General features: G+C 44.0%; 1 protein-coding gene across 1 annotated transcript in view; it reads left to right on the forward strand.

The window, feature by feature from the left end:
• Positions 1–26,932, forward strand: part of DENND2A (DENN domain containing 2A) — a 172,969-nt gene that overhangs the window by 76,571 nt on the left and 69,466 nt on the right. The window contains exons 3-4 of the mRNA XM_040345728.1: positions 4,683–5,792; positions 18,264–18,388. Coding sequence (XP_040201662.1) covers positions 4,683–5,792; positions 18,264–18,388 — 1,235 coding nt within the window. The remainder of the gene's footprint in view (positions 1–4,682; positions 5,793–18,263; positions 18,389–26,932) is intronic.

The following is a 26,932-nucleotide window of genomic DNA, read 5'->3' on the forward strand; positions in this document are numbered from 1 at the left end:
AAGAGCAAGAGTATTAACACAGTTAAAGGGGTGCATGCGCGAGGCCCGCTCCTCTCTCCTACTGGCCCGGCGGATAGGGGAGGGACGAGGGAGGAGGGAGCCCCAGCCGTGACGTCACCACCCGCAGGTATCTTGTCCCACCTCCCCCTGAAAGGTGCCAATTGTGGCACCGGAGGAGGGGAGGAATCAGATGAGTGGGTGGAACTCCGCTTTAAAGCAAACATGTGCCCAAATAGAGCAAAGTGAAAGGTTCCCTTTAATAACAGCAACACCAGCTACTTATATTACCTTTTCTTGGTTCCATTGCTACAAAGCTACAAAGTAATGTACAACCCCATCTGCAAAAAACTTGGGACGCTGTACTGTAGATGATGATATATTTAAAATCTTTGCAATTTTGCGCTGAGGAACATTATTCTGAAATGGATTTTTTTCTGACGGAATTTCGGCTCAAACTTGTGTTGCATACACACGGTCACACCAAATTCCGCCTGTCAAGAACGTGGTGATGTACAACACTACAACGAGCTGAGAAAAATTAAGTTCAATGATTCCGAGCATGCGTCGAATTGCTTCAGAGCATGCATGTTTTTTTGCGGGTCGAAATTGCATAAAGATGATCGGAATTTCCGATAGGAACTTTTTCCGTTGGAAAAATAGAGAACCTGCTCTCAATCTTTTGTTGGCGCAAATTCCGACAGCAAAAGTCCAATGGAGCATACACACGGTCAGAATTTCAGATCAAAAGCTCACATCTGACTTTTCTTGTCAGAATTTCCGATCGTGTATACGCAGCATAAGACACTCTAACTCTCAAATGCCCCATACACACGGTCGGAATTTCCAACAAGAAAAGTCCGATGTCAGCTTTTGGTCGGAAATTTCGACCAGGTGTAGCCTCATTCGGACTTTTCCTGTCAGAATTTCCACCAACAAAAATTTGAGAGCTGCTTCTCAAATTTTCCGACGGAAAAAATTCCAATTGGAAATTCCGATCGTCTCTAGCAATTCCGACACGCAAATTTCCGACGCACGCTCGGAAAAAATTTGACGCATGCGCTCGGAAGCATTGAACTTCATTTTCTCGGCTCGTCGTAGTGTTGTACCTCACCTTGTTCTTGATGGTCGAAAGTTCAGAGAACTTTTCTGTGACCGTGTGTATGCAAGCCAAGCTTGAGCAGAATGCCGTCGGAAAAACCATCCAAGGTTTTTCCGACGGAAAATCAGATCGTGTGTACGCGGCATAAGATGCTCTTTTTAAACCCAATCATGTTACTGACCTATTGTCAGGTAACCTGATTAGTTGCGGAATGTTCTTCCAGTTTTTTCTTGTTAGTATTAGTTATTTTGCCAGCTTTTTGTTGCCCTGTCCCAACTTTTTTGAGATGTGTTGCTGCCATCGATTTCAGAATTACCTTTTTTTTTCTTAAAATGGTACATTTTCTCAGTTTAAACATTTAATATGTTTTCTATTTTCTGTTGGGAATAAAATATGAGTTTATGAGATTTTCAAATCATTGTATTCTATTTTTATGTAGATTTTACACAACGTCCCAACTTTTTTTAAATTGGGATTGTAACAGGATAGTCCAAACGATCAGACAGAGAATAATTGTAACTTAATAAACAGGTGCAAATTAGAATTAATAATTCAAAACAGGATTAGAGTGGCATAGAGCATGCATACACTGCAGAACAGATTGTTAAAGCTGCAGAAATGTAGACCCTTCATAGCATGTCCCTGTGACTCAATCAGCATAATCTATGGCTGCATAGTATAGTCTCTATAACACTCAACAGCAAAAGACAGTCAAACTTAGAAAAACAACTTCAGCCTAGGTTCACACTGCTGCGAATTAAAAATCGCGGTAAAATGCGCGATTTTACCGCGATTTCGCGGCCGCGATTTTGCCGCGATTTGCCGCGATTTTGCCGCGATTTCGGCCGCAATTTAATGTAAATCGCGGCCAGAAATCGCAAAAAGTAGTACAGGAACTACTTTTTGAAATCGCAGATGCGGCGTCGCACTGATTAGGACAGTGCCATTGCCGACAATTGCCGCCGATTTGAGATGCGATTTGACATGTCAAATCGCATCTCAAATCGTTCCAAATCGTACCCAGTGTGAACCAGGGCTAAAGGAGAAGTACAGCCAAAGCTCGTTTGGCTGTACTTCTCCTATGGATAACAGGAGTGCAGTTTGTTTTGCACTCCTGTGACCCGTTTTCAGCAGAGAGCAGGCTGAAGACCGCTCTCTGCTGACTAATGCAACTTAAAAGCTAAGATAGACTCATTACATGCAAAGCAAGATAGTTCAAGCCGTGATTTGGCTTTATTGTGACTTACAGCTCATGAAAACCCCAAATCCACAATCTCAGAAAATTGGAATACTGTGAAAAGGTGCAATATTCTAGGCTCAAAGTGTCCCACTCTAATCAGCTAATTAAGTAATAACACCTGCAAAGGGTTCCTGAGCCTTCAAATGGTCTCTCAGTCTGGTTCAGTAGGAATCACAATCATGGGAAAGACTGCTGACCTGACAGTTGTGCAGAAAACCATCATTGACACCCTCCATAAGGAGGGAAAGCCTCAAAAGGTAATTGCAAAAGAAAATGGATGTTCCCAAAGTGCTGTATCAAAGCACATTAATAGAAAGTCATGTGGAAGGTAAAAGTGTGGAAGAAAAAGGTGCACAAGCAGCAGGGATGACCGCAACCTGGAGAGGATTGTCAGGAAAAGGCCATTCAAAACTGTTGGGGACTTTCTCAAGGAGTGGACTGAGGCTGGAGTGCTCTCGATTTAAGCAGGATGACTGGTTATGTATCTGCCCCTGCTATATTTTTCTGCAGGCAGCCACTAGGGGGAAGAGTTGCTAAATACCTCTTACAGCTCTGCTATGTGCACAGGCAGATAGCTATGATGTCATCACTATACTTAAATTGAAGTTTTTGGGGCCAAAGAAATTCAGCTGACTGCAAATTTGGCCTGTTTGTTTGAATGCAAATGGCATGGATTATTAAAGCACTGTCTATCTGTAAGCATATCTAAAAGAGATTGTAACAATCAAATTGTAACATGCATGGACAGAGTAATTCCCCTCTAATTCTTTATACAGTAATAGGTTTTCTAAAAAAAAACTGTATGGGGAACTAAATACCCCTCAGCAGTCAATTAAGCTTTACCTTTCACGGTCACCATTTTTCTGTGTTTGCATGCTGGGCATTCTTGTGCCTAATTGCCAGAAACCCTTTTCTTCTTTGTTGATGCTTTACAGCAGGGGTCTTCAAACTTTTCAAACAAAGGGCCACTTTATTGCCCGTCAGACTTTAGGAGGGCTGGATTGGGGCCAGCAAGGGAAGAAAATGTCACGGGCCTGGCATCAGTTAGAACAAATATGGCCTCAGGGTTGGTGGTCAATAGGAAGAGGAATATTCCCCCTATTAGTAGGAGGAATAGTATCCCATCATTGGTATCAGTGGATAATATAGTGCCCCATTGTTGGTGTCAATGGGAGGAATAGTGCCTCATGTCATTGGGAGGAATTGTGCCCCAAGGGCCGGATAAAGGCTAGCAAAGGGCCACAGTTTGGAGACCCCTGCTTTACAGTATAAGAAAGTCATTCTGCATCAGCACACACCCATACTTGAGCAATTTCACTTAAATTGACCCCTAGAAGTGGAAAAAATAAATAAAAATGATATACCGTATATAGTTAAGATGACTCACAGTCAAGCAGTTAACTGCTTAGACTCTAAAGCTGAACTTGTTTTATTCAGCTAAATACTTTCCACGAACATCAAAACAAAAGTTGTACAAAGTCTATTCCTGTGAATAGAAAAGGCTGTCTTATGCCAGCATTGTACACAGAAGGAGCCTTGCTCTCTATGTGGAAGCAGTAGTCTCACTGCAAAGGTCTGACATGCCCCCTGCTAAACCCTCTAGCGAGATCACTGCTTCTGCACAGAGAGCAAGTGTCCTTGCTGGTATAAGACAGGCTTTTCTATTCACAGGATCACAAGGACGAAAATAAAGAAAAATCCTTAAAAAAAAAAAATTAATGCAGCTACCACATCTAAGGACTGGTAAGCTGCAATATTAAAATGTTTTGTTCTTTGGTTTAGCTATGTTTTTAAGTGATATTAAAAGCAGATTTTTTAAAATAACAAAGATGTCATACTTACCTGCTTTTTGCCTTGAGTCCCCCACTGGCGCTTCTGGCCCCTGCCTCCTGCCGAGTTCCCCCATAGCAAGCAGGTTGCTATGGGACACCTGAGCAGGCTTGCTCATGAGCCACTGCTTTGTGTCCATTCACACAGAGAGCAAGATTTGGCCCCTTCCCCACTCTCTCCTCATTGGCTGTGGTTAAAAAGTGGGAGCCAATAGCTCCTGCTGCTGTCTCAGCCAATAAGGAGGAAGGGAACCAGGAGAGCTGGATCGAGATGGGACTCAGGTAAGTATTAAGGGGGCTGGGGGGACGCTGCACACAGAAGTTTTTTTTACCTTCATTCATAGAATGCACGAAGGCAAAAATTCCTTGAGCCTTTACATCGACTTTAAGCCTGTTGTGCGGAAAAAGTTATCAAATCTTCAATAATATCTTGTGCATTGTATTACTGAAACAAGAATAGTATGCTATAACTTTACCAATATGCATCAATTATTGCTTTTTTTCCCCCCCCCAGGGTGAACCCCACAGGTAAAGAGAACTCTGGAACTTGGCAAGAACTTCTTCAGTATCACTTGAGTGTCAAAACCCAAACTGTAAGTACATTGGTGCCAGACATATACAAACAAGAGGTTGACCAAGAGAAGACTCCATTTAAAGGCCTGGAAAACTGGCCAAGTGACAAAGACTTACAAGGTTTGGGACAGAACATGATCAGCAACAAAATGATTATTAATGACCCAGTGATGGAAATTAATGTCAAAGACCCAGGACTTATAATTAAAAAACAGCTGGGTAACACCAAGTCTTCCCCATCTCCCCAAAAGATCACCCTGAAGAAAACATCGAGCATCAAGGACAAAATTTCGGAGTGGGAAGGCAAGAGGGAGACACTGTCTCCAAGCCCTGGTAGGGAAGAGCCTACAACTGTAAAGAGACAGGACTCCTTTGGTACCACTTTTGCAGATACAGCTGTTGATGATGGAAGGAACCGTCAGAAAGTTAATATCAAAAGGATGTTGAGTTGGGAAATGGAAAATAAGGACATTGAACAGAGAGAGTCTCAGAAATTTGAAAAGAAAACAGAAAAAGAGGACACCCTAACCACAGAAAGACTTCAGGAGCAAGTTCCAGGCACCAAAAAGGACCAGACAACTGTGCAGAACCAAGTGAAAAGGTTTGAACGTTCACTGAAGGACAGTCCTGCAGATGGCCCTCCACTGTTACCTGGGACCTATTACTCCCCACAGAGTTTACTGGATTCAGAGAACCAGGAGAACAAATTGGGGTCAAAATCAAAATGGGGATCAGACTCTGAGAATGCAGAGCCTATATTTGGGACTGTTGGAGAAGGCAGTGCATCTCGAAGGACAAGCAATGCTGAAAACGTTTATACGGAGCCCGGGGCCCCTGAGAAGTCAATACCTATCAACCCCTTACCAAAGCCTAGGAGGACTTTTCGGCATGACGGAGACCTGGGCTCAGTTAGAACAGGTTTACGGAAAATAAACAGAGACTTACCTCCACTTCCTTGTATACTTCCCCCTCCACTCCCAACATCTCCACCTCCATCAGCTGTCAGCAGGAGACTTTGGAATAGCAAGCATAGAAACAATGGAGACCACAGGTAGGTGTACTTGACTTGTGATTTTGTAGCATAACAGAAAGAAACCTTACAATGTTTGCATAAAGCATAGTGTATCTTTAAAAGAGAAGTAAAGGATTTATTTATTTTATTTGCCGTTTTATACTTACCTAAGTGGATGCAGCATCAAGCTGATGCTGCGTCTGTCCCCTGGCACCTTTGCACTGAGAACGGAGCGATCGAACACCATTGATCGCTCGGTTTTCCGAGCTCCGTGAGCAGAGAGCTGTAGACTGTCAGTCACAGCTCTTTGCTCTGCTCCCTCCTCGCTCATTGGAGCACTGAGTTGTGGAGGGGTGGAGCAGCCAGCTCGGTCTCTCAGCGGCTTGCTGAGAGGCTGAATGGGATGTCAGTGCAGGGATCTGGCGGATCCAGACTTTATTGTCGTGATGACACGGTGCCTGGACTGACATCCGTGACGTCAGCAGAGAGCGGACCTCAGTCCACTCTCTGCTGAAAATGGGGCACAGGAGTGCAAAACTAATTGCACTTCTGTGATCCATAGGAGAAGTACAGCCAAACAAGCTTTGGTTGCTCTTCTCCTTTACCTATCAGTTTGTGTTCCTGTCTGCTGTTTTATTTGAAGTTTAATTTTCTTTTAGCGTCACTGCCTGGCCTAACAATTTGCAGGTCACTGTTTCTTGTGCTTACCCACTCTTAAAATATAATTAAAGGCAAAACTTTTTTTTTGTTTTGGATAGAGTGGAGAGGGATTCCTGTAATCGGAAGCTGTGATCACTGTCCTGTCACACACAGCCCATCCCCCCTACAGAAGCACTCCCTAGGGCACACTTAACCCCTTCAGCGCCACCTAGTGGTTAACCCCTTCACTGTCAGTGTCATTTTCACAGTAATCTGTGCATTTTTATAGCACTGATCGCAAAAATGTGTCAAAAGTGTCCAATGTGTCCACCATAATGTTGCAGTCACGATAAAAATCGCAGATCGCCGCCATTACTAGTAAAAAAAATAATAATAAAAATGCCATAATAATGCTATAACTTTTGCGCAAACCAATCAATATACGCGTATTGCGATTTTTTTTTTACCAAAAATATGTAGAAGAATACGTATCGGTCTAAACTGAGGAAGAATTTTTTTTTATATATATATTTTTAGGGGATATTTATTATAGCAAAAAGTAAAAAAAAAAATTTCAAAATTGTCGCTAAATTTTAGTTTATAGTGCAAAAAATAAAAACCGCAGAGGTGATCAAATACCACCAAAAGAAAGCTCTATTTGTGGGAAAAAAAGGACGTTAAATTTGTTTGGGAGCCACGTCGCATGACCGCGCAATTGTCAGTTAAAGCGACGCAGTGCCAAATCGCCAAAAGTGGCCTGGTCTTTGGGCAGCAAAATGGTCCGGGGCTTAAGTGGTTAAATGGCTACTGTAACGGTCAGGGGTTAACACTGTTTGCGATTTTCCATTCCACCAACCCACGACAGCTTATCCGACCGTCCGACAAGCCAGCAGACACGATCCATACCAATTCCCCAGACAGACGAGACAAACTCCGTTCTCTGAGTCAAACGAATGAATGCTTTAATGGTTAGCTCTCAGGTTTTTATACAGTTACAAGCATGTGACAGTTAATCACAGGGACAACAAAACTCTCCACCCAAACATCACACAATGGGGCTTCAATACACCTTTAGATGGGCTAATTACTAATCACTATCCAGACAGCCTGGCTCCGCATTTAGAGGAGGTAATTACTACAGTTGACAAGTCACATTCCACATCTTATCATCAATAGACTTTTCACACAAACAGTGTCATTAGCATCACACAATGGAAGACCTTAGAGCAGACTTAATTAGCATCTCAACAGGCTATGTTAAGCATTGAAGGAGACATTCTCTTATTGACCTGTTGTGGACAGAATTAACAACCTGTAATATGTCAAGATCCTGCAGTACATGAATTATCATTAATGTCCCATCTCATGTAATCCGAGATATCGGTTCTCAGTCATCCTATGCCCAAAAGGGACTCCCGTCACAGCTACCATGCACAGCTGCTCCAGATTCGGTTTTCTTCAGTTTTGATAAATTCATAAATTCAACCATAGTATGTGACTTCTGTATTCAGTCGTGTTCGCAATATTTTTTTTCAATAAAGTTAAAATTTAAATGCGGTGGCTGCATTATGTTTTTCATTATTCTTCCCTGGCTGTAAAAGTGCGTGCCCATAAGGTTTGTTGGCCATAAAGAGAAACTATTGATGCATAGCTTATCTGTTGTTTCAAGAAAAAATAATATACAAAAAGGGACAAATTAAGAGATATAGCAAAGACAGAAACACAACAAAAAAAAGTTTCAGTACATGTATGCAACATTTTTCACTGGAAACTCAAAAAAGTGAAGCTACACATCCCTGAATCCATTTCCTGGTACCATGTGATTACAGCGAGGCAAATACAAATGTGGTGTACTCAAATAAACTCAGATGGTAGCTTCCACATCTCAGATCTTCTTAAGAAATATAGCCTTCCGTTCAAGGCTTTTATTGTTATATTGTTGGAGAGAGCTAATGCTTATTAATAGATACAACTTCATGCAGCAATGAGCTATCGATTCACCAGTCAGGAAGGAAGTCTGTAGGTTTATTTTTGTTTCCTGGTCTATAAGAAGCTGTAAACCTATGAGAATTGTATCCTCAGACTGGCTTTGAAGAGTCTTCCAAATACTTTAACCCGTTTACAGTATCACTGGTTGCACGTTAGGGTGCCCAAATTATTATTTGGCAGGGAAAGACCCAAGGAAACCCATATATAATCAGTCTTGGTCAGGCATGGCAAACTCATATTAAACGAAGAGCCGTACTGAGTTAGGATAACAAGAAAAGTCACATTCGTTTTATCATGGCACAACCGGAAATTCACAAAGTTATAAAACATTTTTGTTATATTTAATATAAGTTATATAATTATATCTAAAGTTTGCATACATATTTCCTAACCTTCTAAAACTGTAAAAAGGTACTTTTTTTATGGCGCATACACACGATAATTTTTCGGCATGTAAAAAACAACGTTTATAAAAAATTTCATTTAAAATGATCGTGTGTGGGCTTCACAGAATTTTTCGGGTTCTGAAAAACAAAAAAAAATAAAATAATTCGAACATGCTGCATTTTTTAACGACGTTTTAAACAATGTTGTTTTTCGGGTTGTAAAAAATGATCGTGTGTGGGCTAAAACGACGTTAAAAACCCACGCAGGCTCAGAAGCAAGTCATGGGACCGGAGCACTCGTTCTGGTAAAACTACCGTTCGTAATGGAGATAGCACATTCATCACGCTGTTACAGATAGAAAAGCGTGAATCGTCTTTTACTAACACAAAATCAGCAAAAGCAGCCCCAAGGGTGGCGTTATCCGCATGAAACTGCCCCTTTATAGTGCCGTCGTACGTGTTGTACGTCACCGCGCTTTGCTAGAGCATTTTTTTGTAACAATCGTGTGTGGGCAACGTCATTTTAATAATGAAGTTGGAAAAAAACTATTTTTTCTAGAGGCTAAAAAACTTTGTTTTTTACACGCCGAAAAATGATCGTGTGTACGTGGCATTAGACCATGCACACTAGAAAGCTAAAAACTGCTTTAAAAAAGCTAATGTTTTAGCGTTTTTTGCCGGTGTTTAGCATGAAGGAGTGAGGCCGCTGGCATCCTTAACCAGTAAATAGCTGGTGGTTAAGGAGCGGGTTGCCCGCTGACAGCAAAAAAAAACATTGCCTGCAATAAAAAAAAATTGAAAAAAAAAATGGCATGGAATCCCCCAATTCATAACAGGCCCTTTGGGTCTGATATGGATTTTGAGAGTAACCCCCATGCCAAAATAAAGAAAATGGTGTGGGGTCCCCCCCCCCAAAATCCTAACCAGACCCTTATCCAAGCATATAGCCTGGCAGAACAAGAAAGGGGAGAGGGACAGGCGATCGCCCCCCCTCCTGAACCATACCAGGCCAAATGTCCTTAACATGAGGGGTGTTTTGGGGACATTGGGACTGTTGAGACAAGGGCCTCTTACCCACAACCCTGGCCGGTGGTTGTGGGGGTCTGCGGGTGGGGGGATTATCGGAATTTGGAAGCCCCTTTCACAATGGGGTCCTCAGATTCCGCCCCCCCATGTGACATATTACCCCTCTTTATTTACCAAAAAAGTGTAAAACACAAGTTTTCGATAAGTCCTTTATTAAAAAAAAAAAGGCCCCCCAGTGTAGATCCTTTGTCAATTACTACACCTGCCACCACCGCCGACCCGAAAAATAAATAAAAAAAAACAACTCTGGTCCAGACGAAGGCTGCTGCTATCTGACAGTTCTGCTGCTAAAAACCTATGTTGTGTTTTTATTGCCTTTAAGGGGGGATCAGAGCCCCCCCTGCCCCAAAGCACCCGCCCCATGTTAAAGGCATGTGGCCTGGATGGTTGAGGAGGGGGGGTCCATACTAATTACATTTTGTAGCAACCAGTGATAGCTGGTGCTAAATATATTTCGGGGAGGCGGCAAACTTACACCACCTCCCTGAGGATGGAGGGAAATCATGATTAAGCACTAACCAATAGTGTGAAACGCGTAGGCTGTAAATCCCTATTTTTGCTGTTATTTGTAGTGCCATTTTTTATCTTTTTTACAATAAAGACAACCATCAAGGTTTTTTGAAGTGCGGTTGTCCATTTATCTTTTCTATTACTATACTGAGAACCTGGCAGGACTTTTGTCTATTTGGCATCTCTATCAGCAACAAGCATGTATACACGGCCAAGTAAATGTTGTGAGATGCATGTACGGAGACACACATGCCTGTGCAGAAATGCATAGGGGCTCATACTGGAAGCAATGAAGGCTGGTGCAATCTTTTTGGCAGGTGTGCTGGGTGACAGTGCTTCTGTTTCCACACACTGAATATTAGGTTACAAGCCGGCCACATTATGCAGGTCAAAGAGAGGATGTCTTGGCCCATAGTGATGAAAGCTTACCGGTGTGAAAAGGAATTTGTGCAACACCTCTAGCAATCACATCATACTTGGCGATCTGCCTTTATGTCTTATTGGAGAGAGATTACCTAAACTGTAACACATCTACTGTCATTTTATGCAACAAATTATTTGGTGACTCAGAGCACTTCTCACTTCTCAGGCCACAAAGATAATTATATTATTCACTAGAAATGCATCATAAAAATAGCTTACATAACATTTATGTGATGTTTGAAGTGTAAATATGGCCAAAATAAAAATGACATACATGATCCTGTCTGTCAGTAGCATCAACACAGCAGTCTTTGTTTTCCCCACCTGTAACATAGTTTTATTACCTGGTGATCCATCCAGTAAGTCAGTTATTTTTCAATTCCTTTTAACAGACCAAGCTGTCCAGCAAAGGTGGCAGTAAGGCCCCTTTCACACTTGTGCGACTTTTCCTGCAACTTGCGACTGCAAAAGTCGCATGACAAGTCATATCCCATTAATTTCCAATGAGTACTGTTCATATTAGTGCAACTTCAAGTCACAGCGACATCAAAGTGGTTCATGCACTACTTTGGTCGGAATTTAACCTCCTGAGACCCGCGCTATAGTCAAATGACGGCTACAGCGCGGATCTCAAAATCCAACTAGACGTCAATCGAAGTCCGCCCCTTTGGGCGTTCCCCGCGCGCGCTCCAGAGCGCGCAGCGGGGAACTTCTGTGTTGGCTGTGTCCCTTGGACACAGCCAATTACAGATCGCCGCAAACGGGCAATCAGATTGGTCGTTTGCGATGCGATCTGTGTGGCCAATGAGAGATGATCTCATATGTAAACATATGAGATCATCTGTCATTGCCGGCTCACACAGAGACAGCGTCCTGTCTCTGGAGAGGAGACCGATCTGTGTCTCTTGTACATAGAGACACAGATCGGTCACCCCCCTCCACCTACAGTTAGAACACTATATAGGGAACATATTTAACCCCTTCCTCACCCCCTAATGTTAACCCCTTCAATGCCAGTCACATTTATACAGTAATTAGTGAATATTTATAGCACTGATCGCAGTATAAATGTGAATGGCGCCAAAAATTTGTCAAAAGTGTCCGATGTGTCCGCCATAACGTCGCAGTCCCAATAAAAATCGCAGATCGCCGCCATTTCTAGTAAAAAAAAAAATAATAAAAAATAATAATTCTGTCCCCTATTTTGTAGGCGCTATAACTTTTGTGCTTATTGCGATTTTTTTTTTTTTACCAAAAATATGTAGAAGAATACGTATCGGCCTAAACTGAGAAAAATAAATGTGTTTTTTTTTTTTAATTGGGCTATTTATTATAGCAACAAGTAAAAAATATTGTATTTTTTTTCAAAATTGTCGCACTTTTTGGTTTATAGCGCAAAAAATTAAAACCGCACAGGCGATCAAATACCACCAAAATAAAGCTCTACTTGTAGGGAAAAAGGGACGTCAATTTTGTTTGGGAGCCATATCGCACGACCGCGCAATTGTCAATTAAAGCGACGCAGTGCAGGAAGCTGAAATTTCACCTGGGCAGGAGGGGGGTATATGTGCCCAGTAAGCAAGTGGTTAATGCGACTTGAGGTCCATAGACCTCATGATTACACAGGCATTGCTTCTAGTCATGTTGAAGTTACATCAAAGTCGTGTCAATGTCGCACGAATTTCAGCTTGTATAAGTGTGAAAGGAGACTTAGAAGGTTGGAACAAATCATTTATCACTGACAGGGGTGCTTTACATTGATCAGCTTTTATTTATTTATGTAAAACTTTTATCCTAAAAAGATAACGAACTATTGCTCTAATTGCTTAAAACATGCTAGCTTTATTTATGGGTGTACGAGGCCCTCGGCAATGCATGGGTGTTTTTTACATTGTATTTCTTTTGATTCTCAATAAAAATGATTGTACCATAAAAATGTTAGCTGGAGCTGGCTGTTAGTCATTAAAGTGGTGGTTTACCCTCCATGACAACATTTTAGCATAAAATTTGGCATAGTAGCGTGAGCTACAGTATGCCTGTCTTTATTTTTTTATCCCCGTACTCACTGTGTAATCGTAGAGACAAGATTTCGACTCCCCGCGGGGAATGGGCGTTCCTATGGAGAGGGAAGGTGATTGACGGCCGGCTCTGGCACGTCACGCTCCCCGAAGACAGCCGGAACAGGTCTCGGCTCTCCACGGCGCTATACGGCGCCTGTGCACAGACTATGCGCAGGCGCCGTGAAGCGCCAAGTCCTATTTTGGCTATTTCCGGAGAAGCGTGACGTGCCAGAGCCGGCCGTCAATCACCTTCCCTCTCCATAGGAACGCCCATTCCCCGAGGGGAGTCGGAATCTTGTCTCTACGATTACACAGTGAGTACGGGGATAAAAAAATAAAGACAGGCATACTGTAGCTCGCGCTACTATGCCGAATTTTATGCTAGAGGGAAAAAAAAAAACATTTTTATTAATAGGGTGAACCCCCGCTTTAATGTAAAGTCCATCCAAATCTATTAGTCCATCCAACCACCACCCTCTCCACTAAAATCCAATGGTGGCTACATTGCTCCTCTATAGATGCAGTGGAGGAGTGAATGTGGCCACCCAAAGACAGGAGGTGTGCTACTGGCTGATCACCAGCTGAAAAAATTATAGTAATAAAAGTTTGAAAAAGAAAATAAATGCAGCCACTGATAGGTAAGTTACAATATATTTCATTTTTGTTTTTGGGTTTATTTGCGCTTAATGCCCCTTTCAAACAACCATTCCAATCAGGTCTTGACTGTTAGTTTTCCAGGCCTAATTGGCAGGGCCGCCATCAGGGGGGTACAGGCATTACACCTGTAAGGGGCCCGATGGTCCCCAGGGGCCTGGCTGGCCCCCCTCCCGTTTTTTTTTTTTTTTAATTACATTTTTGCGTTACACCTGCAAGGGGCCCAATGGTCCCCAGGGCCCCTTACAGGCCCGGCTAGCCCCCCCTTCCTGTTTTTTTTATTTATTCCATTTACTCCCGGCTGCCCATAGACCAATGCATGAACTGAGTGGACACAGACCTCTCATTTACCCACTCTGCTCTGATTATCAGGGGATGTGTGAGCGGATCCCCTGCTGATCGGAATGCAGTCCACCCCACATGAAAGGGGCCTTAATGCCAAATTGCAAAAATGCCTAATTCCGTTTTGGCCATGGTGGGGGAAGAGTTAACTTTTCTGTCAAGCTTTTATTTCAGTCTGTGACCCTTTTAGAGAGATTTGCCCCCACTTTTTTTTTAGGTGATTGCCATTTAAGAAATGGGGGTGTGGTTGTCAAAGGGACAGGAAAGTACCAACAGCAAAAAAACTGGGAAAATCATAACCAGGAAATAGATGGATAAAACCAAAAGCCTTATGAAGCTCGAAAAAAAATAAAAAAAGTAGATTGGAACTATAAAAAAAAAAAAAAGAAAAAATATGGGGAACAATCCACAGCTTTTATTTTTAATGTGTATGTTTTTATGTATGTCTTGTTATTATGTCTAAGCAAAGAATGTGACAGTAGAAGAATATGGGAAGGTGTTTAACGATCCTCCTCCTCACCTATTCTGGGGGAGGGGAGGGAGAACGTGTGAGTTTTTTTTTTCTTCTCTCTTTCTCTCTTTTTTTGGGGGGGGGGGGTGGAAGGGGGAGGATCCAAAAACACATATAATTTAGAAGGGAATACTATAATTATAAATAAGAAGACACATTTATAAATATAACATTTTTAACACAACCTTTTTTTTTTTTGGGGTGTTTACCCCTCAATAAGGGAGGTAAACCTAAATCACAGACAATAAATATAAGAAGGCACAGAGGAACATAATAAATATCACAAGTATCTAGTACTAGTAACCACATATATATTAATACATTTTTTATAGTCACAAACGTTTTCCTGCGTTCTCCCCCCCCCCCTTTTCCTTTTTCCCCCCTTTTTTTTATTTTTTTTGGGGGAGGACCCGAAACCACCATATAGTAAAGGAAGGTAGTATCGAGCTGCCTTTTAGGTGTCAAGGCATGTTAAATGTTATATGTAAAGATTTTTTTTTAATAAAGTTTAATTATAAAAAAAAAATTGCCAGAAGCTCTAATCTTTCCTAACTTAAAATGTGTTTTTGTTTTAGATTGCATCCCTGTTAGCGAGATTTCCCATTCCTGTCCTAACAGTAAAGCCCTGTACACACGATCAGTCCATCTGATGAGAACGGTCGGAAGGACCGTTGTCATCGGTTAACCGATGAACCTGACTGATGGTCCGTCGCGCCTACACACCATCGGTTAAAAAACCTGATAGTGTCAGAACGCGGTGACGTAAAACACAACAACGTGCTGAAAAAAACGAAGTTCGATGCTTCCAAGCATGTGTCGACTTGATTCTGAGCATGCGCGGGTTTTTAACCGATGCTTTTGCATACTAACGTTCGGTTTTGACCTATCGGTTAGGCGTCCATCGGTTAAATTTTAAAGCAAGTTCTAAAATTTTTGACCGAAGGTAAACTGACCGATAGGGCTCACACACGATCGGTTTGGACCGATGAAAAGGTCCTTCAGTCCGTTTTCATCGGTTTTGACCGACCGTGTGTACGCGGCCTTAGGGATGGAAAATCTCTCCAAAATCTCTTTCAAGGGTGACTATAAAAACCTGACAAAGGCCCCAACCATTCCCCACTCTACACAAAACAAAATTAAACATTTTGGGTGGAGTTTGTCTTCATGCTGCAGCTTTGAGGAGCATCATTTTAGTTTGGTAAGAATATCAGAGTATGGACTTATGGACTTATGGTAGACAAAGTCATCAACACAAAATGGATAAAGCAAGTATGGTATGTGAGTTGCAACAATATTTTTAAATAAAGCAAAAGATCTCCTAAACAAAACACCTGGATTAATGTACTGTCTATGCGCAGCGGGAGTCAATCTGGGCGTACATGGATCAAAATCTGGCCAGTTCAGCAGGGACCAGCCAAATTTGGATCCATGTATGGCAACTTTTGTTGAACAGAAGTTGATCTACTAATCGACTTCTTTTCAACCTCCCTGTTGGAAAACTTCTGCTCAGTCAGCACCACAGCCAATAAAATGCAGCGCTGGTCAGTGTATTCGGACAGCAGGGAAGTCTCCCCGCTGTCAAAATACAAAGACACAATTGAGGGGATTCCCTCATTCACTTCCAATGTGGAACATGACAACCTTGAGTCACCCAAATCAATTCAAACATCCATGATCATTGCAGTTGGGGAATAGAGGGTGACACTTTGAATTAAAGGGGTTGTAAAGGTACAATTTTTTTCCCTAAATAGCTTCCTTTACCTTAGTGCAGTCCTCCTTCACTTACCTCATTTTTCGATTTTGCTTTTAAATGTCCTTATTTCTTCTGAGAAATCCTCACTTCCTGTTCTTCTGGCTGTAACTCCACACAGTAATGCAAGGCTTTCTCCCTGGTGTGGAGTGTCATGCTCGCCCCCTCCCTTGGACTACAGGAGAGTCAGGACGCTCTTTACATTGACGATAGAGAAAGGAGCTGTGTGTTAGTGGGCGTTCCGAGTCTCCTGTAGTCCAAGGGAGGGGGCGAACACGACACTCCACACCAGGGAGAAAGCCTTGCATTACTGTATGGAGTTACAGACAGAAGAACAGGAAGTGAGGATTTCTCAGAAGAAATAAGGACATTTAAAAGCAAAATCGAAGGATGAGGTAAGTGATGGAGTACTGCACTAAGGTAAAGGAAGCTATTTAGGAAAAAAAATTGTACCTTTACAACCCCTTTAAGTTGGCTACTTCTTACAATTGAAAACTAGGGGAGTTTTAGGGAACTGAAGTATCAGCATGGGGGGACTGGAAAGTCCAATAGTACACTTAACAAGTACGTTAATTGGCCAAAAGTGTGTGGATAGGATACTCGACCATCACACCACTATGATCATGTTGGACATCCCTTTCCAAAACCAGTATTATTTATATAGAGTTAGCCCCCCACTGTGGCTATAACCAACAGTCTTACTTCATCTGGCCTGGCTTTCCAAAAAATTGTAGTGTATGGCCCAGATTCACCAAGCACTTACGTATAGCACGTTGCGCCGGCATAAGTGCAAATGTGCACCAGCGTATGTGTGCGCCAGACCCACAAACCAACATGCGCCTAAAAACAGGCTACACTCCGCCGACGTAGCTTGCACACGCTGGCGTAGGGTGGGCGCATAGTGCTGCTCCCATTGATTAGCCATTCAAACATGCAAATGAGGGAAATACGCCGATTCACGAACGTGCGTGTGCCCGGCGCATGCTACGCGAGATGCGCGTAAGTTGTACGTCCGGCGTAAAGTTATTCCCCATAAATGAGGTGCAACCCGGCAACAGACATGCACAGGTCTGCACCAGGGAACACAAGCCGGCGTATTGTGCGTTGGACGCGTGTCTGGCTGGTCGTACGTTATGTTCACAGCATACGCGGTGATCCGGCTTAGCTTAGGCAGTTGTGCCAGCGTGGTTGTGAGCAAGCGCAGGGGGGTGCTGTGCATGCGTCCACATCACGGTGCATGCGCAGTTCGTGATACGTACCTGTCTGGCGCTCGGCCCATCATTTGCATGGGGTCACGCCTCATTTGCATGGGTTCACGTCCACTTCAACCTACGCCGGCGTGCGCCTTTAAAATCCACGCCACGCTGGCGCAGCGTTGGGAGCACTGGCTTGCTGAATGCAATGCTTGCCTCTCCGCGCTGCGTTGGTGTGGCGTACGGCGGCGTAATGTGTGCCTTGCTCTCTGTGAATCTGGGCCATTGTCTGTTGGAATTGGTGCTCCTTCAGCCAAAAGAGCATTTTTGAGGTCATGTACTGTTTAAGAAGTCCTGGCTCGCAAATTTGCATCCCAAAAACATTCAATAAGGCTGAGGTCATGGCTTTCTACAGGCCACTCAACCTCTTCCGCAACTCCTCATCATATCTCTAAGGACCTAGCTTTGGGCACAGGGGCACAGTCAAGCTGGGAAAAAAAAGGTACTTTCCCCAAATTGTTACTAAAGGAAGTGCACCGATGAGGGAGCTTCGCCACACCCCATTGCTGGTGTAGAGGTTAGTACAATTCCACTTTAAAATGTATTTCTATGTTGTAGCATTAACAGTGCACTTTACTGGAAGGACCTAAATTCCTGAAACTAACTTGAAGAAGTCTCCTTATAGGTTTAGTCATACTGTATATATTGCTATTCACAAGCCATTGGTCACATACTAGTTTCAGTACGATGTGTGTTTTACGCAAATGTATACACTTCATGCATTTGCGATTATATTATAAATCTTCCGTGTCATGGGACAGCTATGTGTCATTATCTCTTCCTGAAGAACAAGTTTTTTTTATTTTTCTGAAGAAATAATAAACCGTCTTAATTTTCAGCTGCTGTTATCTTCTATCAGCTTCTAACATTTCATTTCCTTGTCCTTTCCTTTCACTTTGAACGCCAGAAAATCCTATGAATTTGAAGATCTAATGCAGTCGTCAGAGAATGGACGGGTAGACTGGTACGCACAGACTAAGTTGGCCCTCACACGCACTTTATCTGAGGAGAACGTCTACGAGGACATTTTAGGTAGGATATTAATACCTCTTATTTTCAGTATAAGATTCAGAATACTAACAACTACCTACAAAGCCATCCACAACTCTGTCCCCAGCTACATCGCTGACCTAGTCTCTAAATACCAATCTAATTGTTCTCTTCATTCTTCTCAAGACTTCCTACTCTCTAGTTCTCTCATCACCTGCTCCCATGCTCATCTCCAGGACTTTTCCAGAGCCTCTCCAAGCCTATGGAACTCCTTACCCCAATCTGTCCATCTATCTCCTTCCCTATTAGCTTTTAGAGGATCCCTGAAAACCCTCCTCTTCAGAGAAGTCTATCCTACCCACACCTAACAACTGTATATTCATTTCATTGTAATTGTAATCTCTAACGAGCAGGGTCCTCTGATTCCTCCTGTATTGAATTGTATTGTAACTGTACTGTCTTCCCTGGTGTTGTAAAGCGCTGCGCAAACTGTTGGCGCTATATAAATCCTGTATAATATTAATAATATCAAAGCCACTCTATATTAAAAAAAAGCAATGTTTCAGCTTGGTAATAAACAGCATAAGGTTATGTTTACATTGCACAGCGCATATGAACTTCTTCTTTTGATGCATTTCTTTCATTGATTAAAGGAGTTGTAAAGGAAAAAAAAATTCACCTTAATGCAGTGGTTCTCAATCTGGGGGTCGGGACCCCCTCGGGGGTCAAATGATGATTTGCCAGGGGTCACCAAATCCTGGGCTGTTCCTGAAGCCCGCACTGTTCTCCCAGGAAGGGAGATAAGAGGGGGAGGAACAAAGAAAAAGGGAGAGAAAGGAAAAAAATAGAGAGCAAGAAAGACAGTTAGAGGGAAAGATGGGGGGAAAAAAACAAGGAATTAGGATAGAGAGATAAAAGGGAAAGAAAGGAGAACAAAGAGAAAGAGTGGTACATCCTAAAATGCACTATAAGGGGTTTTAATACTGTACGAGTGGAAGGCACTCAGGGAGCGCTAAATGTCCGCGGGTTAGGGGCGCAAATTACTTATCTTGCCTTGGGTGCTTTCAACCCACGCTACGAAAATTATTTTACTGTTAGGGGTCCCCACAACTTTTATCAAGGGGTTACGGCACTAGAAGGTTGAGAACCACTGCCTTAATGCAATCTATGCATTAAGGTGAAAAAACATCTGATGATGCCGCCCCTCCCCCCCCCCCGATCCCCCATTTTACTTACCTGACCCCTTGAAAGTCAAGCGATCGGTCCCGAGATCCTCTTCTCCGCTCAGCCTGGCCGCTGATTGGCTAGAGCGGATGGATTGAGAGCAGCGCCATTGGCTGGCGCTGCTGTCAATCACATCTAGTAACGCGGCGCGAGGAGGGGTGGGACCGAGTGATTCAGTGAGCTGCTATGGCCCTCGCTGTATCACGGGAGCGTCCCCGCAAAAACTCATCACCATGCGAGCTCTCTCGCATGAATGTGATGAGTTCTTGCGGGGAGGACCAGAGACAGCCGCCGAGGGACCCCAGAAGACGTGGATCGGGGCCACTCTGTGCAAAACGAACTGCACAGTGCAGGTAAGTATAACATGTTAGTTGTTTTAAAGAAAAAATATTTTTTCCTTTATTGACCCTTTAAAGGAGTTGTAAAGGTAAAAGTTTTTCCACCTTAATGCATTCTATGCATTAAGATGAAAAAACATCTGTGGATTAGTGGCCCCCTGAGCCCCCCGTTTACTTACCTGACCCCTCGAAAGTCCCGCGCTGTGAACGGCAGGCTTCTCGGCCGGCTTCTTGGCTCACTCATTGGTTGATTGAAAGCAGCGCAGCCATTGGCTCACGCTGCTGTCAATCACATCTAATGGCACGGCAGGGGGCGGGATCAAGTGATACAGTGAGTGGCTATAGCCGCCGGCTGTATCACTGGAGCGCGCCCACAAGAACTAACCACCATGCGAGCTTGCTCGCATGAAGGTGGTAAGGTCTTGCGGGAATGAGCCGAGACAGGCGCAGCGGGACCCCAGAAAACCAGGTTCGGGCCACTCTGTGCAAAACGAGCTGCACAGTGGAGGTAAGTATAACATGTTTGTTATTTTTTTTAATTTTTTTTTTATCTTTAGTGTTCCTTTAAGCTTAGCAGTGGGTTGTGCAGTACAGTACCTATAAAATTTATAGTGGACCGATCTCAGAGTGTGGCATCTACTTCCTTGAACCTGATACAATCACAGTTCTAATTTGCGCCATAAAACCTTTGCTTACTCTCGTGGTTGCCATTTTGCGCCTTTCCAGATCTCCTTCAAAATTTGCTTTTGTTATGTAATCTGTGGACTTTTTCTGAACGACTCAATAGCTGAACTTTACATTTCAGTAGAAAACAATGACTGTCCGCTGAGAAATTTAAACAGAAAGAGAAAGACAGCATCCCATTACAACTCTGAAACCAAAGTAAATAGAATCAAGCCCAAACCTAGGTCCTCTTGGGATATTGTCTAAACAGGAATTTATTGTATCCAGCACTTGGCTGGCTCTTGTTAAACCTCCTGCCTTCAAAACAACATTTTCCCTTCCTGCCTCTCTATGGGCATGTAGACCCAGAGATTTATGTGCGGGAACTGAGTTTACATCCATAAATTTACCTATATAAAGGGCATGGGGGGGTTGTAATGCTATGGCAAGAAGCCCCAAAGATAAAGGATATCTTGCCTGGTTTGATGTGAATGGTTTGACCTAACTGAATTCCAGGCGGATATAAAAAAACACAATTATGCAGCTCTGTACTCATGAATACATTGATAAAGGATCAGCCCACCTTTTGCAAAAATGAAATAAATGCACCCATATTAATGAAATAAACACACAATGTGACGTGTAGAGCATTGGAACTGTGATCAATGCATTGCGGGTCCTGCAGAAATCTTCCCTGAGCCCCTGGTCGATACAGAGGTACAGTCTTTCACTTCCACGAGTCCCTCTACCACAGCAGCAGATGGGACTTGTAGTATTTTCATTCACAGATCCCTGTAAATGGATCTGTGACTGGATGACACAGTTGTACAGGCGGAGACATGCAAGCTGCACTAATATACAAAAATTAACAGGACACCCCAGGGAGAAGCAGCCCACATTTTATGTAAAGGCGTGGGGGGGGGGGGTTATGAAATGTGACTATGTTCGATGAAACATTCTAATTATAGTTGTAACATAAAATATGGTCAATGGTGGAAAAAATACTGCGCTCCTTCAATGGGTGTCAAGCAGGCAACTATTATGCCGCGTACACATGATCGGTTAAACCGATGAGAACGGTCTGATGGACCGGTTTCATCGGTCCAAACCGATCGTGTGTAAGCCCCATCGGTTAGTTATCCATCGGTTAAAAAAAAGCCAACTTGTTTTAAATTTAACTAATGGATTCCTAACCGAAAGAAAAAAAACAATCGTTTGTAGGCACGACCATCGGTTAAAAATCCATGCTTGAAAGCATTGAACTTCGTTTTTTTCAGCACTTCGTTGTGTTTTACGTCACCGCGTTCTGACACAATCGTTTTTTTAGCTGATGGTGTATAGGCGCGACTGACCATCAGTCAGCTTCATCGGTTAACCGATGAAAACGGTCCATCAGACCGTTCTCATCGGATGGACCGATCGTGTGTACGCGGCCTAAATGTTACACAACATAGGACAAGATAAATAATAAAAAGAAAGCTGCGCTAGTGAAATTGAACTAATATATAGTAACCTATATATCAATATAAGCGCATACAAATGTATGCGATAATGTAAAAAAAAAAAAAATAATAGACAGTCTAAATAACGAAAAAATAATTCAATGTATGAATAAAAATGTATAAAGTGAACCAGTGACATATAGCTATAAATGTACAGTCCAAAAATGAATGTGTACGGACAGATACGGGCAGGTAGATTGAGGAGCTGGCCGGCTCGATATTTTTATGCTCACAGCAAAGGAACAGTGGGGAAAATACTACATACATAAAGTAACAATGTCCTGTGCATATAATATATCTGCTAGAATGATGCCTCCCCAGCACTCTGACCCCTCTACACCCCAGATATCCCCCCCCAGCACTCTGACCCCTATACACCCAGATGTCCCCCCAAGCACTGTGACCCCTCTACACCCCAGATGTCCCCCCCAGCACTCTGACCCCTCTACACCCCAGATGTCCCCCCCAGCACTCTGACCCCTCTACACCCCAGATGTCCCCCCAGCACTCTGACCCCTCTACACCCAGATGTCCCCCCCAAGCACTGTGACCCCTCTACACCCCAGATGTCCCCCCCAGCACTCTGACCCCTCTACACCCCAGATGTCCCCCCCAGCACTCTGACCCCTCTACACCCCAGATGTCCCCCCAGCAATCTGACCCCTCTACACCCAGATGTCCCCCCAAGCACTGTGACCCCTCTACACCCCAGATGTCCCCCCCCCCAGCACTCTGACCCCTCTACACCCCAAATGTCCCCCCAGCACTCTGACCCCTCTTTACCCCAAATCCCCCCCCACCCACTCAGCATTGTTTTCCCATACACCCTTGACATCCCCCAGCACCATTATTCCATCCATGTAGTACCCTCTTTTACATTGGAGATGCAGTGCATGTAAACTTTTGGCTCTGTGTCCACCTCCAGCACTGGACTCACCTATACCAATCATGCAGGTAGAAGGAGGGGCGAAGGAGGGAGCATCCCTCTGGGCATTCCAAGCCCTTCGGTGCAAACAGTGCTGGACAGCTGGGCCATGACACCATCCACAATACCACTTCCACAGGTGGGCTCTCAGCAGCTCCGACTCCAGCTACTACCCCGCAGCCTCCAAGTCCCGAGCATTCAAGCTGCATGGGGTGGGGTCAGAGCATCGCTGGTCCTCCGGCCCTGACCCTCCCCGATGGCTGTAAAATAATAGGCATCGTTCTGCACAGCGCACCGCTGCCAGCCTGCCTCCCCTGTGTATCCATCACTCTCAGTGCAATTGTGGGGCCCCCAATTTTGAGGCAGCTTGGGCTCAAGGACCAGCTGCTTTGGGGAATGTGCAGGGCCCCCCATGCAGCTGGGGCCCTTGGGCAGTGCCCAGGTGTGCCCACTGATTAAGACAGCTATAACTGGTGGACGGGAGTTGTTTGTCAGCTCTTCCAGCAAAGGCTCCATATTACATCATAATATGAAACACTTGTGTGTATGGCCCCACAGAGGAGGGCCATCTTATGAATCAACGCACACACATTTTATTTTTATCCACAGTTACACAACAGAGGATAAGACTGATGAGCAGTACTGATAGCACTCAGACACTGACAGCAGTCACAAAATCACCCCCCCCCCCCCCCCCAGGGCTGGAAGTCTCTGGCAGGGGTCTAATGAATGCCAGGAATGCTCTGTTTTGACCTGGGTAAATATCTTTCATTCCATGACCTGTTTCGTTTACCTCATCTTTCTGAACAAACGAAGAATGAGTATCTAGTCATGGAAACAACAAAACACGTCAATATTATTTTGGATAAAGTAAGGAAGGTTTAAGCCCCCATTCACATCTAGGCGTTTTTACGCCTGTAGCGCTACGCCACTGCCGCCAGAGGGCTGGAAACACATTTCCCTCTATGGAGATGGTTCACATCTCCACGCCGAACGCCTGACGCCTGACGTCCCGGACCTTTTTTTCAGGCGTCTTTCGGCGTTCGGCTAGGAGATGGGAAGCATCTCCATAGAGGGGGTCAATCTGGGGCACATCTAGGCGGACAATACCGGCGTTTTGTCGCCGCAAATCGCGGTACAAAACGCTGCTATTTGTACCGCGATTTGCGGCGACAAAACGCTGCGATTTCGTCCGCCTAGATGTGAATGGAGCCTAAAGCTGAACCCTGAGCAGATATAAATGAGACAAATTAAAGCTTCTGTATTTATTAATACACCCTTAAATGTATTTGACTTGGTAGAAACCTCTTGCAGTCCTCATACATCAGAGCTCAGACTGGGAGAGAGAGAAACAGCACAAGGAGCCAGTCAGTATTACTACTCTGCAAGAATCTTGCTGATAGGTGTAGAGAGCAAAGTGATAGAGAGATGAGCTCAGCAGTATGCTACTTCTGCCTCACTGCCCAGTCGCAGGCTGTAAGCGTACTGAACTGTGAGGCCTCGTACACACGGCCGAGGAACTCGACGTGCCAAACACGTCGAGTTCCTCGGCGAGTTCAGCCCTGAAGCCGCCGAGGAGCTCGGCGGGCCGAGTTCTCCCATAGAACAACGAGAAAATAGAGAACATGTTCTCTATTTTCTCGACGAGTTCCTCGGCGGCTCCATCGGGCCGAAAGTGTACACACGACAGAGTTTCTCGGCAGAATCCGGCTCTGACCGAGTTCCTCGCTGAATTCTGTCGTGTGTACGAGGCCTGAAAGAGTAAAATCAGTTTCCCTGCAAGACCGGGCTGTACTATGTAGCAGAGCTATGTAAATGTCAGGATTGAATGGACAGAAATACAAATTCTTTAGCAGGCAAAACAGCTCCCATATATGTATTTTATATATTTATTGAGCTTGTTTTAAATCCTCAGTTGATAAGCTGATGCTGGATCTTCAGGGGCTTAGTTAAAGTAATTGTAAGGTCTCGTTTATTTTTTTTCTATAAAAATAACAAACATGTATTTACTTACCTGCAATAGGTTTTGCCAGGGCTTTTTTCCCAAATAGGTGCTGGAACTTAACCACGACCCCCCAAAGCCCCTCCCCCACACACACCCTCCAAATCACATCAAATAGTGGACGTGGTCAGTCAAATTTCACGCACAGTAGGAGGGTCTTAAAGGGGCATTAAATACCAGGATTGCATTACATACAGAGGCCCAGATTCTGAAAGGACTTACCCGTCGTATCTATGCGTCTGATTCTTAGAATCAGTTACGCATAGATATCCATTAGATCCGACAGGCGTAAGTCTCTTACGCCGTCGGATCTTAACTGCATTTTTTTTTGCCCGCTAGGTGGTGCTTCCGTCGAATTCCGCGTTGAGTATGCAAATTAGCTAGATACGCGAATTCCCGAACGTACGCGCGGCCGACGCAGTAAAGTTACGACGTTTGTGTTAGGCTTTTCCCGGCGTAAAGTTGCCCCTGCTATATGAGGCGCAGCCAATGTTAAGTATGGCCGTCGTTCCTGCGACGAAATTTGAAAAAGTTACGTCAGTTGCGTAAGTCGTCCGTGAATGGGGCTGGACGTCATTTACGTTCACGTCGAAACCAATGACGTCCTTGCGGCGTTCTTTTTGAGTAATGCACACTGGGAAATTCCAAGGATGGCGCATGCGCCGTTCTGCAAAAACGTCAATCACGTCGGGTCACAGTAGTTTTACATAAAACACGCCCCCCTGATCCAAATTTGAATTAGGCGGGCTTACGCCGGCCGATTTACGCTGCCGCAACTTACGAAGCAAGTGCTTTGAGAATACAGCACTTGCCCGTGTAAGTTGCGGAGGCGTAACGTAAATCAGATACGTTAGGCCCGCACAATTTTACACGGCTCTACGTGAATCCGGGCCAGAGTGCAGAGTTCAGGGGGGGTTACACACAGAGTGCAGAGCTGTCACTTGTAAATACAGAAACCAGACTTCTGTGTTTACAAGTGATTGTGGTGAGCAGCCCCAAACCCCCCCCCCCCCCCCTGAGCCAGAGGTGGTAGAACCGAGTTCCACCTAGTTCCACCTGAAAAAAAATCCCTGGGTTTTGCACAGAGCAGCTCAGATCCCCTGCTTCTCAGGTCCCTCTTCTGTGCTCCTGGCCCCTCCCTTCTGTCGGGTGCCCCTACAGTAAGCAGCTTGCTATAGGGGCACCCAAGCCGAGCTGCAGTTCCGTGTGTCCATTCAGACACATTGCTGTGGTCCCTCTGTCTCCTGATTGGCTAAACTGAAATTTCAGACATTAGCAATTATCTCCATTCTGGAGTCCCTGGGAGAGATAGGAAGCTAGCAGATGATGGGGCCTGCCAAAATCTACCCCTAACAGAAACCCCAGTTTGGGGTGGAGCCAGCCTTTGATGGAAGTTTTGGGAAAGTTTCCCTTTAACCTGTTCTTCCTTCTACTCATCAAGCAGCAGTTGCATGATCCATCCACTCTTTCCCGTAACATGAATAAGGAAGTCTTGGCTTTCTGTTTCACATTATTGTAATTATGGGGTGATTACCGTAAAGCATCCAAATGTTTAATTTGTTATGCAAAACTAACGGCTTGTCAAACTAGCCAGACTGCAAAGTAATAAGGTAGCAGGTAGTAGTGTTTTAGCACTCTTGGTGTTCAGTCCTGAAGACCTGGGTTCAGTTCCCATCACTCTCTGTCTAGAATCTGTAAGCTGTCAGGTTTCCTCCCACAAAGTACAAATAATGCTTCTGTTTAAATGTATGCAAGTGACTCTCTCGGAAAAGAAGACAACATTTTAGGGTGAGTAGATTGAGTAAAATGGATAATTTTGTTGCCATGGTTTTAGTCGTATTTTAGTCATCTGAGTTGTTTTAAATTTGTAATTGTATTTTAGTAGACTAACATCTCCAGTACATTTTAGTTGACTAGAATCTAATGGGTTTA

The sequence above is a fragment of the Rana temporaria genome, chromosome 3 (assembly GCF_905171775.1).
Source record: "Rana temporaria chromosome 3, aRanTem1.1, whole genome shotgun sequence".
Taxonomy (NCBI): domain Eukaryota; kingdom Metazoa; phylum Chordata; class Amphibia; order Anura; family Ranidae; genus Rana; species Rana temporaria.